Source organism: Lemur catta, chromosome 7 (genome assembly GCF_020740605.2).
Source record: "Lemur catta isolate mLemCat1 chromosome 7, mLemCat1.pri, whole genome shotgun sequence".
NCBI lineage: Eukaryota > Metazoa > Chordata > Mammalia > Primates > Lemuridae > Lemur > Lemur catta.
In genome coordinates, this window is record NC_059134.1 from 66,636,764 (window position 1) to 66,654,821 (window position 18,058).

The following is an 18,058-nucleotide window of genomic DNA, read 5'->3' on the forward strand; positions in this document are numbered from 1 at the left end:
ATATCTCTATTGTAAATGAAAACAACAACAACACTGATCTTGGAGTCTGAAAACCTAAATATGAATTTGAACTATTTCATTTTCACTTACTAGTTCTGAGACCTCATCTGAACCTCTTCCTTTCCTCATCTGTAAAATGGGTACTTGATATGTACCTCATGAGCTATTGTGAGACTTAAGATGTATGTTGAACTGTGTGGAATGTAAATGGACATCACAAACATTCGATTGTGGAGTTTCTTTTACTTCTGGTCACACTGTACAGCGGTGATCTGCCGGTCCCCCAAGACATCCTTGTAGACGGTGAGCACCTTGTAACACACACCTGGCCTTCTGCTGTTTTCCTCTGTGCCCACACACAGGGATCTACAAAAGAGCCAGTTGAATAAATGACTGTGCAATCGCTGTGGCCCCTGGAGAGGAGGGGCAGGCCTTTTTGAGCTTGGCCCATTCAGTGGGGTTTGGAAGACTCTTCTTGTTCAATGTCCCCAGTTTGGCCAATCTGCCAAAGGTTTAAGCAGAGGAAGGAGAAATTTCTGTCTCTCCAAATCCCCTTGTCACTCCCGGTGGTTTTCCTCGAACCGTAAATCACGAGGCTACCAAACGCTGAGCCTCCCTGAGCACACTTCTCGCGTGCGGGCCCTCAGGCCTCCGAGTGGATCCAGAGCTCGGGGCATCCTGCCCTCCATTCACCCTTCCCCTGGGCCCTCCTTTCCCCGTGGCCCTCCCGGCTGTCTGTGATGTTAACATCGAAGGACAAATGCAGTCGCATATTTCAAAGTCATCAGGCAGATCTGATTAATTTTGGAAATGAACAACAAGAAGATTCATCACAAACTTTCAGGTATGAGCAGCAATAAACAAAACCGGAGCATGGAGCGCTATTTATTTATTAAAACAGTAAATTGAAGGGAAATGGGCTATTTATTTTGTACGATGTCTTCCACAGAAATAATTGGCTCATTAATCACATTCCCACCGTGGTCACGTTTGGAAGGGCAGCCTCACTAGGGAATTGAAGCAGGGGGTGGAGCTTCCAGCCCTGGCAGCACGTGAGGCCTGCGGAGGTGGCTCCCAGAGGCCTTGGCCTGGCGGTTCTACAGCACATGTGCAAGTGGCCAGGCTGCCGGGAGGAAGGAGGACACAGTGGTTAAGACCACAGACTGGCAGCAGGGGCCTGGGTTCAAATTCTGGCTACTACCACTTGCTAGCTGTATGATCTTGGGCAAGCTATTTAACCTCTGTGCCTCAGTTTCTTCATCTGTAAAATCATGCCAGTGCCAGTACTTACCTTGTGGGGTAACCTGAGTCGAGTGTGTTGGTAAGGCGCCAGTGCATTACTTGGCCAGGTTGGAGCTTCTACAGGTGTTAGTTGTAACTGATGCTTTGGCCCAGGTGGAAGCTCAGGGTGAGGCCCTGTGGTACCAATGGAAGCTTACAGTGTGAGGTTACTGAGGGGTTCCCGGGCCTGGCAGGGAGGCAGAGCAGTGCCGTAGAGGATGAGAAGGCAGGCTCTGCAGTCAGCCTCCCTCGGTTCAAATCCAGCCTCTGCTACTTATATGTCCTTATAGAATGATCTGGCCTTTCTGTGCCTTGGTTTTCTCGACTGTAAAACGTGGGTAACAATAATAGTGCCATGTGATAAGGTTATAATGAATATTTAATGCAAAAATAAATGAAAAGTACTTTCCTCAGTGCTGGTTTTGGAATTAATCAATAAGTGTTTGTTATTGTTGTCATTTTTGGGACCTTCCCCCCCAGACACCAATCATGATCCAGGTGAGCTCAGCAGGTGAGCAGACAGCGGAGGCCGATGTCCCAAATGCAGCTGGAGGGGCTGTGTCCTGGACAGGTGACAGCAATGACGAGGGGTTAGTGTCTGTGGAGCAGGGCATGGCAATGAGGAGTAGGTGGCCCTTTGGTGGTAGCTCCCCAGCCAATGAGGGGCTCTGGAGCACCAACCCAGGGGGATGGGGTCCCTGGGGAGACTCAGCCCCAGCTGGGAGGAGGACTCTGAGCCAGCACAGCGGGTGGGGTGGGAGGGCAGGACGGAAACGCTGAATATGTAAAGCACGTGCACACTTCGCCCACCCCGTGCTCGTGCACTCTGCTCCTCCGGCCTGTGGGAGCCAGACCCTCCGAATCTTCCCCAGCGCAGCGCTCCAGGCCGCCAGGACCCACCGAACGCCCTCAGCTGGGCGGGATCTGTGTGCTGTCCCAAGGCTACGAGGTCAAGCCTCACCCCAGGCTCATCTATGGCATCAAAACCGACCCCAGGTGTCTGCACGCTGGTGGTGCTGAGGCTGCTGGCCACCACCTCCTCAGAGACCAGAGGGTCTGAGCCTGGGAGGGGTCTGGGTCTCGGTGAGCCCGGAGGAATCAGCAGGAGGCAGTGCTGACAGTGTCCTCGAGGACTCGTGCCATAAGTGGGGAGACTTCTCTCCTTTCTCCTCTCTCTTTCATATCAATAAAGGGAATAAACATGAAAGTACGTGGTATGGTTAGTTCCATGTAAGGGGTGTGCAGGGACTGGGGGAGGGAAGACAGGAGAGGCCATGGTTAGGTGGCCTGGGGTGTCCAGACCAGGGCAGGGCAGGGGTGAGTGTGCCAGGGACTCTCGTTCTTGCTCCCCTCTGGCCTGTGCTGTGCTGACCACTATGGGCAGCATCAGTGGCTCCGCCGCCCTCTGCCACCCGCGGCTTTGGCCAAAGGGAGGCTTGGTAGAATATCTGACAGTAGATGCAAAAGGGTTCTTCTCCTCCCTCCCACAAAGGCGCCCACTTTGCCAGGCTACAGTTCCTACGAGGCAGAGGGGCTTCCTCTGCCTTGGCGGCAGGTCCTGGTGGGCAGCCCACGTCCAGGCCTCCCGTGCCAGTGAGGTTCGCTGGCACCCTCCCTCTCCTTGTCCCTGTAGCTGCAGGAGCAGGAAGGGCTTCCACTCTGGCTGTCTTGGGTGCATCTCCTTACCCTGCCCACGCCAATCTGTCCTCAGTCAGCTCCCCACCGTGTGCCATCTGTGTCCCCCCTGAGGCCCTGACTCATACACCGGGTACAGAGGGGCTTTTTTCCCCCCTAGTTGGGGAAGGGGTCAGGTTATACCAGGGTCATTTCCATGGCCAAGCACGGAAGGCAGACGAAGCCCGTGTGAGAAGAACATCTGAGGGGGCACAAGGCACAGGGGAAGATGACACTCGTGCCGTCTCTTTGGCTTGGGGGGTCTTTCCTTGGAGTCCTCCTTTCATAGTTCGGTTCCTTCCGGAAATCCTGGCGTTCCTCCCCTGGACCACAGAGGAACCCAGGGGTGGGGCTTGAGGCCACACTTCAGACAGAGCACAAAGGGAGCGCAGTGTCCCCAGGGGCTGTTGTGAGGGTGGCAACAATGGGAACTGGAAGGGGTGGGGCGAGAGGGGGGCTGGGGGGAGAAGAGAGGCCGAGGGTGCAGAATCTGGACCACTGGGCTCAGCTGCCTCTCTTACCACGGGCAGCCCCTTCTGGGAGAAGCTTCTGGGCTGTGGGCTGGATTCTGGGGGCTTTCTACAAAAGTGCTGTGTCACAGGCAGGATCAGATATGTAATTCGCTGGGCCTAGTGCAAAATAAAAATATAGGGCCCCTTGTTCAGAAGTTATTAAGAATTTTAAGGAATTAAGAATTTCATAAACTAAGCTGAGGGGGGCTTCTGAGCTTGGGGCCTCAAGCCACATGCCCATAAAGCCGGCCCTGGCCACAGGTTCCTGCCTGCAGAGAACATGGGTTGGTTCCCCTCCTCTGCATATAGCAACAGCGGGGTTGAACAGAGACACAGAGACATTATGTGGTGACAATCTTTAAGACCTAGGTGACAATCTTTAAAACCTAGTTTCCATGGTGTGGCTATACCTTATAATGTAAAACACACCCATATCAGGGCTAATGCCTCCCCGGGTCCAATCTTGTTGCCAAAACACCAGGGAAGGATAAAATTCCTGCCTGTGGGTGGAGAGAGACTGGCAGGGAGCAGGGTGGTAGGACGTGAGGGTGTTGGGGTCAGGCGCTAGATGTGGTCTGAGGGTGTCTACCTCATTCCCCGCCCTCCTGTTTGGAGCTGAAGGCAGGAGATGGAGTGTGGCTGAGAGATGACACATTTTGGGTAACTCTGTCCTGTGTTTGTTTTCCTGGGCTTTGGGCTGTTGTGATCACGAAAAAAAGCAAACAAACATGGAGTCTGAAGGCCAGAGAGTCGATCGCTCTGTCTTGCCTCAGAGCACCCCTGCGTCGCTTGCCTGTGATTAGAAATGGGGAGAATAAAAGAGCTCTGCTTTCCAACAGCCTCTGCTTCGCAAGGGCCATGCAGAGGCAGCCTATTCTTATACAAGTGGATTTTGCTGGGGGAGCAGAAATCCCTTTCTCTTTGGGGTCAGTGTGGCTGTGTATGTATCTATCCATGTATGTATCTGGCACACTGCAGGTATGTGCACACATGTATGTGAGTGGCTAAGTCTGTACATGTATGTGTACATAGTGCACATATGTGCACCTCTGTTGCATGCGTGTGCAGCAGTTGCAGGGATTGTGCATGCATTCACACACGGGTGAGGGGCTGTGCGTGGGTAGGTCCTGGTATCTAAAATCTTTACATCTGCTTCCATCAGTCTTGTGTGTTGTGAAGTTCAGGCAGCCACTCAACCAGCTTAGGTAAAAGGAAACCCATGAGGGTGTGCGTGGGCTGGGGCTGGGACGGGGTAGGCAGCTCGAGGGCCTGTCTGACTGCTGCCTTTTGCTCAGCAGCTCCCTTCTTTTCTCTGCTCAGGTATGGTTTTTCTGGCACAACCTCAGCCTGCATGGGGCTCTGGCTTGCTTGCCTCTGGGGCTGGCTCCACCCCGTGGTGTGTCTCTGCGCCTGGCTCTGGCTCCCGGCCTTCGCCAATAACTGGCTGATGCTTTATGTGCGTCATGGTGCAAATTTGCAGGCAGAATCTGGCCCAGCTCATCCTTTTGCGCTGAGTCATTGATCCCTGGCCAGCCTGCAGCTAGCTACCTGCCCCTGGGTCAGGTTGGGTCAGCTATGGAGGGAAGAGGCCATGGCTACGTGCAAGCAGCGTCACAGCTGGGCCCGAGGTTGGGATAGTTCTCCTTACAAAGGGATGTGAGCATGGAGGACAATGGTGAACACCTCGGGTACTTATGCAAAGATTCCCTGTCACCTGTGCAGTGCTCACCGTCACCCTGTGGGGGCCAGGACAACTGGGGGTGTCCCCCAACAAGGCAGGACTTGCCTGAGCAAGGAGGGTGTGGGTGTAGGCAGCCTCCTGGGGCCAGGGGTCTGCTCCTCAGCACCCCTCCTCTGCCTCCCTGTTATGGGTTGAACTGTGTCTTCCTAAAAATGTATATATTGAAGTCCTAACCCCCAGTACCTCAGAATGTGACCTTATTTGGAGATAGGGTCTTTGCAGAGGTAATGAAGTTAATACGAGGTCATTTGGGTGGATCTTAATCCAGTATGACCGGTGTCCTTATAAGCAGAAGAGATTTGGAAACAGAGACACCCACAGAGAGAAGACGGTGTGAAGGGACACAGGGAGAAGATGCCATCTGCAAGTCAGGGAGGAGGCCTGGAACACACCCTTTCCTCGCAGCCCTCAGAAGGAACCTATCACTGTCCTATGTGGTTGATATATATTTATTCATTTAATTTTCATAATCCCATAGCAGATATCCTTTCAGTACCCTCACTTTTTAAGGAGAGGGAGCAGAAGGACAAAGAGGTCACATACCTGCCCCGAGATCACCCAGCTGGTGGGTGGCTGGACTGGGACTTGGACCCAGGCTGTCTGGCTCCAGGGCCCACTCTCAGTCCTTCTCGACACCAGGGACACAGTGTAGGGGTGAGGGCGTGCGTGCAGGTGGCCACAGGTGTGGGGCAGAGGTTGCCACGAGTGGGGATGGCAGCGAGAGCGGGTGTTGCTGAAGATGCAGGCACAGGGAGGGTGCATGTGGCCCAGCCAGGGTGCTGTGGGGCAGTGGGTCTCAGCCTGCAGCGGGGCATCAGAATCGCCTGGAGGGAGGGCTTGCTAGACCATGGAGCGTTTCTGATCCTGAACATCTGGGTTGGGGCTCCAGGACTGCATTTCTAGTAAGTTCTCAAGGGATGCCACTGCTACTGGTTTGGGGACCAGGCTCTGGGAACACTTGTGTAGGGCATGACACAAGGGGATGATGAAGAATGGAACTGGTGGTTTCGAGGTGAAGAAGGAGGTGGGTAGACTAGAACAGAGAGCGAATGCAGAGGTGCGGGATGGGTGCAGCCAGAGGGAGACGCCCCTCGGAATGAGCCCGGGATGAGCACAGCTGAGTTCAGCAGGGACGCAAGTACGGGGACGAGGGTATCGGAGCCCTGGCTCCAGCGGCAAAGGCGGCGCCTACAGCCCTGTGGGAGCCTCTTTCCTATTGAGGGTCCTGCTTCCCGTGTTGACCTCCCAGGCGGTGGCCGTCAGGTGTGACTGGCCTGGGAAATGTCTGGGTGTCCTCTCGCTGGCCTGCAGTGGGGCCCGGGAGGCTCTAAAGGGGCGTCTACGGCGGTGGCCTGGGAAGCCCCGGGGCCCTGCAGGTGGATCCTGGGCTGCCTGGGCTTCTGGGTGTGCAGAGGTGGCGAGACACCAGGCCTCTCCTCCCCTGGGGCCCCATAGGGGCAGGAGGTTTCTCTGTGTTCATCCATTTGCACCTGCAAATGACTGATCCCAAATAGGTGACTGCCTGCGCTGGAGGCCCCTGGGAGAGACGTCCCAGAGCACTCGGGGAGGGGCTGAAACCTGTCCAGAAAGAGCTTCCTGTCCCTCCTCAGCCTTAGGGCCTGTGCTTGGTCCTTGCTTCGCTGTGGGCGAGGGAGTCGGAGGTGGAGCTGGGCGGGGCTGGAGTTCCTCAAACTAAAACCAGGAGCCCCAGCCAGGACGGGCTCTCTGGACTGCAGCAAGGACCATTCGGCTGGAGGCTGCTGGAGGGACGAGGGTGCAGCAACAGGCCCCAAGAAAGACGATTCCACTCCGAGGGCCACCGGTCTCCTGAGACTGGGCCCAGAGGGGATGACCTGGGGCCACAGCTGAGTCTGCCAGGGGTCAGGGGTTGATCTGTGCCCCCCTCAAAAAATATGGCAAAGTCCTCACCCCCAGTACCTCAGAATGTGACCTTATTTAAAAATAGAGTCTTTATTGAGGTAATCTAGTTAAATGAGGTCATTAGGGTTGGCCTCACTCCAATACGACCAGTGTCCTCACAAAGACAGGAAATTTGGACACAGAGACAGACGCAGAGGGAAGACCAGGTGAAGATGCAGGGGACGATGGCCGCATGCACGCCAAGGAGCACCTGCGGCTGCCAGAGGCTGGGAGAAAGGCCTGAACAGATCCCCCTCACGTCCCTCAGAAGGATCCAGCCTCCCAAACTGTGCGACAGTAATTTTCGGTTGTGTGGCCACCCAGTGTGCGGGACTCGTTACAGCTGCCACAGGAAGTCAGCACACCCCAGTTCACGGAAGGAGCCAAACTGGTCTTAGCAACTGGGCACAGGCAAGTGTCACTGCTGAGGGGCCGGGCAGTGACGGCTTTGGGAGGTGAAGGAGGTGACCTGGTGACTTCAGGAGGGGGCAGTGTAGCCTGAAGCCCAGCATGTGACACTCCAGTGGCAATGGGCTGTCTCGGATTCTCCAGGACTGAAGAACTGCGGCTGCCTTCCAGAGGACGCACCTGCTGTGGGAGAGGCAGAGGGGACCTTCCCTCTGGACTGGGGCCCGAGGTCACAGTGCCCTTCTTGCTGCCTTGGGCCTCACAGAGAAGGCTGGAAGCTTGCACTACAGGCGCCCGCTGTTTCCAGGGCTCTACAGCCTCCGTCTCGGGGACGGGAGGCGGGAAGGGCACACAGGGACACATCTTTGGCTACAAGAACTCCAGATGCAGAGGAGCCAGGCACGAAGCACCACAGAGCACCAAAGGACTGCAAAACCCTTTTCTTAATCAATCATATTTTATTGTCAGTTATAAATATTTTCCATTTGTCCCCTATTTACAGCTGTAAAATAGTTTATGATAATTATCCCCTCACCTACCATTCAGCATCTTGCTATAAACTCCATGAAAATTGAATAGGAAATAAAAAGCTCTTGTTGGGGGCCCCCCTGCCTGGCTCCCCCAGACTCCAGACAACCCCACGCAGACAGCAGGCAACGTCGCAGCACGTGCTACACAGTAGCAAAGGGGCGGCCGGCGGCGGCGCCCGGGCGGTCAGGACGCCAGGCTCCTCAGGACGTTGGTGATGCTCCAGTGCTGGCCCGAGCACTTCTGCAGCACCAGCTGGAAGCCGAACTCCAGGTCGCTGTTCTCCTGGAGCTCCAGACAGCGCTTGGACTTGCGGTTCTGGATGGGGCCTCCCTAGGAGCCAGGGCACAGAGCGGGGTCAGAGGGCACAGAGGTGACACAGGCAGATCTGGGGAGCCTCAGGCCTAGTGGCTGGTGGGGGCTGGAATTATTGGTGTGGCCGGATCCCTGGGGGTCACCATTCCCATGGAACCTCAGGCGCCCCCATCTCTGATGTGTTGGTCTTCTTGGGAAGACTGAACATGTGCCTCAGTTTCTTCACGATGCCCTAGTTCTTTGCTAGAAGAGAGATCTCTCCAACCCGACTTCTGTGTACCTGGCTGGTTTGTTCCTACAGCTCCTACCCTGGGGGCTGGGCCCCGCTCTGAAAAGCCTAGCTCCTCGGGACCACCTGTGATCAACCTGCATTTGTGCATCACCAGAGGCCCAGGACCCCCTGCTCCTGGGGCCCGTGCCCCCAGCTGGACCTCTGGGGTCATCAGTGCTGGCCCCAACCAATGCAGCCTCCTGGATAGTGTCCTTTAGGCCACTGGACTGCTTGGACATGCATGGTTTTCCCCCATGCTATTGATGTTCCAGAATGTTCTGTAGCCACGCATACTCATGAGATTTATGTCCCAAAGCCCCTTGAAGGAAGTGATGTTCTCCTAAAATCAGCCCTATAGCAGCAAAGAGGAAACCCCCAATTTTTGTTCTAAGTGAGATCCTTCCAGGATTTGATCCTTTGGGGCTGCTGGCTGTGAGCCTGGGACGTCAGCCTGGACAGCTTGAGCATCTCCAAATTACCCCCAAAGTTGTGCTGACTAGACTTTGTCCTCTCGAGCAGGCAGAATTGCTTGGGTGGGTGGAAACCATTATGAGTGGGTGCCCTGCAGCTTAATGGCACTTGAATATAGGGTCAAGCTCACATCTTCCCAAGAACCTACTCCTCCTGTGTGTCCCATCTTGGCAATAACCAGGTACTTGTGTGGGAAACCTGGACGTTTTCATTTGCTCATCTTCCTCAGCACCCAATGCACTGACGGTCCCCTCAACTCTCTGCCATCACGCTTGCCCTGGTTTGGGCCACCATCTTTTCTCACCTGGACAATTCCATCAGCCTCCTAAAGGACCTCCCTTCCAGCATCCGGAGGCAGGAGTGGTGCTCTTTCTAAAGTGCACACTCAACCTGGAGGGCAAAGTCCGAGCTCCTCAGCGCTGCACGGAAGGCGTCCATGGCTCGGTGCTGGCTTTCTCTGCAGCCGAATCTCTGACCGCTCCCCCAGCTCCGCGCCTCTTGCTGCAGCCATACCAAAGCCCGTGTAGTGTTCTGAACCCATTTGCACTTTGAAGGAGCTGTGCCTTCTGCCTGGGGTGCTTCTCCATGCTCCCCCAGCAGGCTAAGCCACAGCCGCGTGTCAAAGCCCAGCTCCTGCTCCGTTTCCTCCAGGAAACCACCTCCATTGCCCACCTGTGCCCTCCACTTCCCCTCCTCAGTCTACCCAGCTGGCTCGGTGCTCTTCATCCTATGATCCCTCCAGCTCACAGTAGGCAGTGCACCGTGAGAGGGGGAGGTGGCAAACCTCTTCTGCAAGGAGGTCATCTGGGTCTGCCACAACCATCCCCAGGGCAATGGCTGACATCTCAAGAGAAAATGTTAACACTCGGTTCTCACACTACCTGGGAAACCAGCAATATCTACTCCAGTTGGCCATACACTCCCCTATGACCCAACAATTGTAACAGAAATGTGTGTACCAAAGACATGCCCTTGAATGCTTTCTGTGACATGGCTGTAAAACCGTAACCTGGAAACAGCCCAGACATCTATCAATAGTAGATGGATAAACAACTCATGGTATATTCATGCAATGGAGTACTATACAGCAATGAAAACAAACACAGGACACTAGAGCTACACTCAATAAGGGAAAATCTCATAGACACAGTGTTGAGCAAAAGAAGCCAGACAAAAGAATACATAAATAACTTCCCAAACAGGCAAAATAAAACCACAGTGTTACAGTCAGGATGCTGGCCACCTCTGGGGAGAAGGAAGTGGGAAGATGATTGGCTGGAGGTAAGAGGATGGGCTGGAGGTAACAGGGGTGATTCTGGGTGCTGGGAGTGCGCTATTTCCTGACCTAAGCATTTGTTTGGGTTTAAATCATTAAGTTGAATGTATGTTTTATCCATGTTTCTATATGTATATATGTTATTCTTCAACTAAAAAATTAAAACAAGAACTCCAGCTCCCTCCACAGGGATTTGAGTGGTGAACGAGAACCCGGACAGATGGCAGAGGGGGTCGAGGGGTGTGGGAGAGCGTGTATCAGGGAAGGGGTGTGGAATTCCCACAGCCCTCCTGTTTCCCACCGGCCACTCAGGCACATTCTGAGCCTGATGTGCTGCCTCCCGTGGGGGCCCCTTGCCAAGGCCGGGACAGGGAGGTGGTAGCAGAGGTCTCTGAGAAGTAAAGTGTCCTTCGGAGACTCACATCTGCCATTTCCCAGGCCCTACCCTGGCCCAACCTTGCCCTCAGCACCCTAAAGACAGGAAGTGTGGTGACCCTGGGGCAGAAGCCACCAGTGTGGCCTCCTGGAAGAATGTGGAAGGAATGGGTGGGGGCCAAGAGTGGGGTGGGGACAGGCCAGTGGAAGGGACACAACCTCAGTGAGAATGTCTGGGCCTGCCGGGTGGGTCTGGAGCCAAGGAGAGCCCCCTTCCTGAAGGCTGAGAGAGGAGCTTCTAGAATAGGGTTGTAAGGCCACGGTGGGGCCATGCTGAGCAGAGCCCTGGTGTGCCCAAGGGGAACACATCTGGGGTATGGAGAGAGGGGCCAGGCCGCCCCTTGGTGCTAGAGCTAGCTCTGGCCAATGCATTCCCCCTGCCCTGCTCTCAGACCTCAGCCTCTCTCACTGAACAAGCTAGCTCTCTGCCTCTCTCTGGGCAAAGTCCATTCGCAAAGCTCACAGAGAAGCCCTCCGTTCCTTCATTCAATGCCGCCTGGCAAGTTCAGCCCCTGTGGGAGCAGCTGAGTGTTGTCACTATCTGTACGTCTGCTGCTGGCTCTGTACCTGAGACCACAGTAGTGCCAGTCGGTGCTTACTCACCATTTGCCTAGCACTGTGCCCCGTGCCTCACACGCCCAATGTCACGTGTTCCTACAATGGCCTGGAGAGGTGGAGATGACAATTATCCCCATTTTATCTAACTGGAGACTGAGGCTCAGAGAGGTTGGGAGACTTGCCCAGGTTCACGCGGTCACCGGGAACCCAGGGGTCTGCCCCTTCACTGTTCCCTAGTAGGACGTGGCCAGCCCCAGCCCACCCCACACCTATTTCAGAGGCCGTGGGTGGACTGGACCAAGGGACCTGGTGGTGCCAACACCTGGGGTGGAGAAAGGTCCTCTCAGTGAGCTTCAGAGGTCTGGGGAGTGGGTTTGGCCTGTTAGCATGTTAGAAGGTGATAAGTCTGTGCGTGAAAATGTAGACAGGGAAAGAGGTTCCGGGTGGTGGTGAGCCGGAGGCAGGTGGCAATTGTGAGAAGTGGTCAGAAAAATCCTAATTAAAGGTCAGGTCTGAATGAGGAGGAAGGAGGAGAGGAAAGGGCCCAGGGGCAGTTCTGGGCCCTGGGGAGGAGACAGGCTCAAGAGGAGAGAGTGGTTGTGCAGGGCCTCATGGTCATTGAACAGACTTGGGCTTTGGGTCTGAGTGACAGACAGGGCTGGCCATTGTAGGGTCTGAGTGACACGTTAGCCAGGTCACCCTGGGTACTCTGTCGGGTGCAGAGCATTGCAGGGAGGAAGGAAGCAGGGATACCTGTTAGGCGACTTCCGTCCTAACACCCAGGGTGCAGCCCGCAGCCTCTGGGTCAGTCCCATGGCTCTGGGGCTAGGGCTTCACGCAGAGACAGCCCTTAGCTGTCCCCTCCTCCTGAGAAGGGCACAGTCGCTTGGTTTACCAGTCCTGTCACTGACATTATTTGTGTAATACTTACAACTACATGATCTGGAAACACACAACACTTTTAATTAAAGAATTTAAACAAGGGCAATTAAACGTGGTAGGAGAGAAACCACAGCACACAGAGAGCTTAATTGGAATGAAAACCAAATTAAATATGGAAACAGCAGTTAAAAAAAATCGCAAGTTGAATGTATAGAATTCAGAAGGCTGATAGTAATTTCTAGAGCTGGTTCCCAGCCCCCAGCCTAGTTCCTCCTCTTTTTGGGCCACTCTGGAGCAGTGACTGGGAAGGGCCTGAGCAGAAGCCCAGCCTTGGCCGCATGAGCCCAGGCCCGTGGCTGAGCCACTCCGGGCTTCAGTCCTCTCACTTGCAAAAGGAGACAGCACTCTGGGGCACTTGACTGCTGTCTCAACATAGAGGACTGACTACGTGCACACTGGGGCATGTGGATGCCACAGTCTGTGGGCCTTTTGGGCACCAAGGAGCAGATCACAGATTATTATATGGTCAAGCACTCAGCTTCCCCAAGGGTGTGTCTGTGGTGCTAGGCGTGGAACAGCCAGCACCAACCTAACTGGCCCTGTTCCTCCTGGGGATGTAGGCTGAGTAAGAGTTAGAGTCACCTGGGGGGGGCGGGTGTTAAATTAGAGAGCACTGCCCTCTTCCTCTGATTTAGCAGGTGTGGGAGGTGGCCTGAAAATGTGCGTTTTTCTTCTTTAATTTCAGATTATTACATGGGTACAAATGTTTTGGCTATATGAATTGCTTTTGTACAGTTTGAGTCAAAGTTATAAGTGTGTCCATCACATTGTACCCGTTAGGTGTGATTTTACCCATCCCCTTCTCCCCCCTCGCACCTTCTTGATTTCCATTGAGTTTTACTTCCATATACATGTGTACATGAGTGTTGATCAATTAGTTCCACTTTAATAGTGAGTAAAAGTGGTGTTTGCTTTTCCATTCTTGTGATACTTCACTTAAGAGAATGGTCTCCATTCAGGTTGTTACAAAAGGGTATTGGTTCACCATTTTTTAATGGCTGAGTAGTACTCCATGGTATACATATACCACATTTTATTAGTCCACTCATGTATTGATGGGCACTTGGGTTGATTCCACATCTTTGCAATTATGCTGCAATGAACATTCTAGTGCAAGTGTCTTTTTAATAAAATGGTTGTTTCCCTTTGGGTAAATACCCAATAGTGGGATTGCTGGATCAAATGGTAGGTCAACTTTTAGTTCTTTGAGGTATCTCCATGCTACTTTTCATAGAGATTATACTAGCGTGCAGTCCTACCAACACTGTATAAGTGCTGCTTTCTCTTTGAATCCACGCCAGCACCCGTTGTTTTGGGACTTTTTGATAAAAGCCATTCTCACTGGAGTTAGGTGCTATCTCATTGTGGTTTCACTTGCATTTCCCTAATGATTAGTAATGAGCAGTTTTTCATATGTTTATTGGCCATTAGTCTATCTTCTTTTGAAAAGCTTCTGTTCATGTCTTTTGCCCACTTTTTTATGGGGTTGTTTGACTTTTTCTTACTGATTTGCTTGAGTTCTTTGTAGATTCTGGTTATTAGCCCTTATCAGATGTGTACCATGCAAATATTTTCTCCCATTCTGTAGGTTGTCTATTTGCTCTAGTGATTGTTTCCTTGACTGTGTAGAAACCTTTTAAAATTCTCAGGTGGTGCTGGTCTGGGACCTCACTTTGAGAACCTCAGAGAAACCATGGCCTTCTTTCAGGGAACGGTTGGGCCCAGCTGGTCGCTTTTGCCCTGACGTAGAGTACCCAGAATATCTGGGTTAAGCCGAGGCTGGTCTCACTTTTGCAATCAAGGTGTTCACGAAGAGATTGTGTGTGTGCTGACTCCTATATTCCAAAGACTTCTCTGCTTATTTCAGAGCTCCCATTCCACTTTCTTCTCTAATTAATTTTCCACAGGCAAGCAGCCCGGTGGGTCTTTGGCTTTAAGCACAGTGAGCTCAAGAGTTTCCAGGTTAAGTAGCTAATGATCAGTAATCAAATACTTCAAAGCATGGGTGGGACGTTAGGGCTAGTTAATGAAATCCTAAGATTAAGTCTGTTTTGTAGAATAAAGTGGTATTTCTGTATTATAAACATTCAACATCTGATTTATTCAACAAGTAATTTGGTATTCTTAAAAAGTATTTTGGTGTTTCTTTCTTAATCTCACCTGTGCCTGAGGGAGATTTCACCTGGGATTGCTGTGAAGGTCTCTTGGACCGAACATGGGGTAACTGCAACACCAAGTGCAAAAGGATAGGTGGCAGGGGACATGGGGACAGCAGGTGGCTGGGGACAGCTTGCTGAGGAGACAGGGATCCTGCCAGTTCACACACACCTGACACTGGCTCGGCAGGGAGGCCCCAGCCCCGGACTCCCAGGGCTGCAGTCTACTGCTTCTCCAGAGGCAAGATGAGGCACCATGGCATGGACCCCAGCCACAGAATTCCCAGACTCAACTTTTGACAAACTACTTAATCTCTCCGCACCTCAGTTTCCTCATCTGTAAAATTGGGGATAATTATAGATAGTACCTTATAACATTGTATGGGGATTAAGGAATATTTATAAACAGAATAGTACCTGGCACTTAGTAAACACCATATAAATGTTTGCTAAATACATTTTAAAGTCTCACCCAGGTAGTGGGGAGCTGAGCCATGGTGCCCGGCCCTGGCCCTGATGTCTGTGGGATGAGGGGGAAGAGGGAAGTGCCGACTGTCATACACTAAAAATAACTAAGAACACATTCAGGGCCTAAACAAAGCTTTGTCAGTCCCTCAAACCGGACAATTCCACACTTGCCCCTTCATATGACATGGAAATGAAAGGCTGACTGATTCCGGAGCCATAATGAAATACCCGATTATAGCCTTTTCTTTTCAGCACAAAAGGTTCTCGAAGTTGGACTTGCTGACAGCACTTGGGGATTGGAGCGGGAGAAAGTCACGGATTCCTCCTCCTCCCGTGTAGAGAAATTCTTTGGCAGAATTAGCAGTGCTCCCTGGGAAATTTGCTCTGCAAATAGGTTCGTTTTTGAGTGGGTTACTCATCTTGCATCAAATTATCAAATTAGACCCCACAAATCACAGCCAACTGTCCCTTGACAGACAGCCTTGGCTCTGGGCTCAGCTCTCTTCCGGGCAGTCTCCCTGTAGTCCCGAAAATCTCTTCTTTCCTGGCATTCACCGACATCTCTGTTGCTATCCTCAATGTCTTCCATTTGGAAAATGCATAAATGCCACCCTGAGAACGAAGTACGCACAGCGGGCTGCCCTGTGTGCCCTCGGACTCCCGGCTGGGCCTGGCCAACGGTTCCACCACAGAACCCAGAGTCTGGGGTGGCATGAAATACCCTCTGAATACCCTGACATTTCATCAAATGCTCCTGTTTCAAAAAAATATTCATACAAATTTGTGCTCCATGCCATAAAATATGCACATGTTTTAGTATAAAATATTTCCACCTCCCTCCTCCAAACCCGAAGTTACAGGAAGAAATGCACGTTTACCCTGTAACTTTGAGTAACCCACTTGATGCATGTCTGTGTGTCTCAGCTGGGAGCCACTCCCACCTAAAAGTGTTTATTGTAGGACCCAGGGATTTTTCCAACTAAGCAGGGCTTTTTGACTATTACCTAGAAATGTCCTTGAAATACTGTAGTATGGTTTTTTTGTTTTTTTGCAGTGAGCATGCGTGCATCTGAGGACAGTCATTAAGGGTAGAATTTTGCTCAGCTTTGGATCTCCCACAAACCTAGCACAAGACCTGGCACACAGGAGGCCTTTGGTTAAGATTTGCGAATTTTTTAAAAAGGACCCCTTCATTGGATCACCGGCATGCTGGGGGCCTCCTCTGTCTCAGGCTTTCCTTTAGGTGCTGGAGACAGTGAAAGCGGGAGACGCAGTCCTGTCCTGTAGTCTACTGGCTACGGAACAGAGGGCCATAGGGTGAAATAAGGGGGGAAGGATTCTGCCAAGTGTGATCAAGAGCCTCGTACAAGGAGTTCGGCTCATTCTCTAATTTGTGGAGCTTTGTATTCAGGCTGGCCCAGTGGGTTTGCAGTCTAACTTCAGGAGCTTAGAATTATAGAATTTCAGGGTTAGTAAGCCCTTAATGCCACCCAGCCCAACTCCATTCGGAGCTGTAGAGCCTCCGATGACCTGCTCATGGCCCTCTGAAATCACCCCCTCCCCAAGCCACCAGCCTCATGGCTGTGAGAAAGCAGCTCTGTAAACTCTCCTCCATTTCCCCCACTGGTCCTCCCTCAGGGCTACACAGGGCAAGCCTGCTCTCCCCCGTGCAAGGCAGCCCTTCGGGTAGTTGCATGTAGAGCTCAGACCCTCCTGGGGACTTTCTGGTCTTAAACGTCCCCATTCTGTCAACTGTGCATTCAAACAGATAGATGGACTTTCAGGGAGTTGAAGCTTAGGGGACATACATCATAACAACAGCCTTCCTGGGGCCAGAATCCCTTCAATAACATCTTTGAGGAGAGGACTCCAGCATGTGCTTAACCACTGAAAGTAACAGAGGTGGTTGGGGGATGGAGGCGGTCTCGTTACCCCTGGGAGGCAGCCCGCTGCTTTGCTTGACAGGCATCCTGCCGAGGTTCTTCCCTGTAGTGATCTGGTATCTGCCTCCTCCCTCTCCTTCCACTGGTCCAGGGATCACTGACCAAATGCCTCCTTCACTAGCACTGCACCGCCGAATCCCAGAATCCCCCAGTTCTCAGTGTGAAGGGCACTCTCAAAAGATAGAAAGACATATACTTAATGCGTATGAAGTTATAATCACAGCATAGTCAGTCTGGGAAATTCTTTAACCCTGGGGGAGTCACAGGCTGGAAAAATCACTGAAGGCAACAACCACCACTGCTGCTATCAACAATGTTTCATCATGTGCTGATGTGGGAGCAGCTGGCTGTCACGTTGCATCCTTGCGGGAGACAACGCTGGCTGCTCAACACCTGTTCTTCAAACACGGAGCTGGGAGTGTCCCGGATTAACAACCCTTCCCCAGCTACCATCATTTCATCCATCGCTACGTCCAACAGACTGCTGAAATGTTTCTCAAAGTCCTCTTCGACAGCTGCCTGTCCCACGCCCCTTTCCTTTCCATCCACCCTGCACTCGGTTCCCCGGGGGATTTTCCAGACCTCACCATGGAAATCTGCTTAAGAACCTGCCCTAGTCCCTCCCTTTGCTTTTAAGGTGAAGTCCGAACATCTTGGCATGGCCTTCAACAACCACCATCACCTGCCCCACCCGACTGAGTCTTACCTCCCTCATGCCCATTGCAAACTCTACATTCTACCCACACTGAACAAGGGATTCGTATTCTTAGCATACGCTCGGCCGTTTCATGCTTTTGGCCAGGCAGAGCCTCTACTTGGGATGTTTTTCTCCCTTTCTATGCCTGGAAACTGTTTCTGTAACTTTTTAAGTTCTAGATCAAACAAGCCTCATACTTGAAGCAATCCCTGAGTCCTGCAGACAGAGCCGCTTATCCTGGGCTCTCAGAACACTGCACACCACTCTGTTTCTGCTCTCATCATCCTGTTGTGTTGTGTGTTTACATGCCCTTGAGCTCCTTGAGGGCAGAGGCCATGTCTGATTCATGTCTGCACCCCTCCTGCTGAACCCCTGTGCTCAATAAATGTTTGATGAACGACCGAAGGAAAGAATGTTCATCATTGGAAAATTGCTCATCAGAGCCCTGCGCATCAGCGTTGC

General features: G+C 52.4%; 1 protein-coding gene across 1 annotated transcript in view; it reads right to left on the reverse strand.

The window, feature by feature from the left end:
• Positions 1-7,974: 7,974 nt before the first annotated feature.
• The window catches only part of GALNT18 (polypeptide N-acetylgalactosaminyltransferase 18), a 316,828-nt gene continuing 306,744 nt past the window's right edge, over positions 7,975-18,058 (reverse strand). The window contains exon 11 of the mRNA XM_045557525.1: positions 7,975-8,397. Within this exon, the coding sequence (XP_045413481.1) occupies positions 8,251-8,397 (147 nt within the window). The 3' untranslated portion in view covers positions 7,975-8,250. The remainder of the gene's footprint in view (positions 8,398-18,058) is intronic.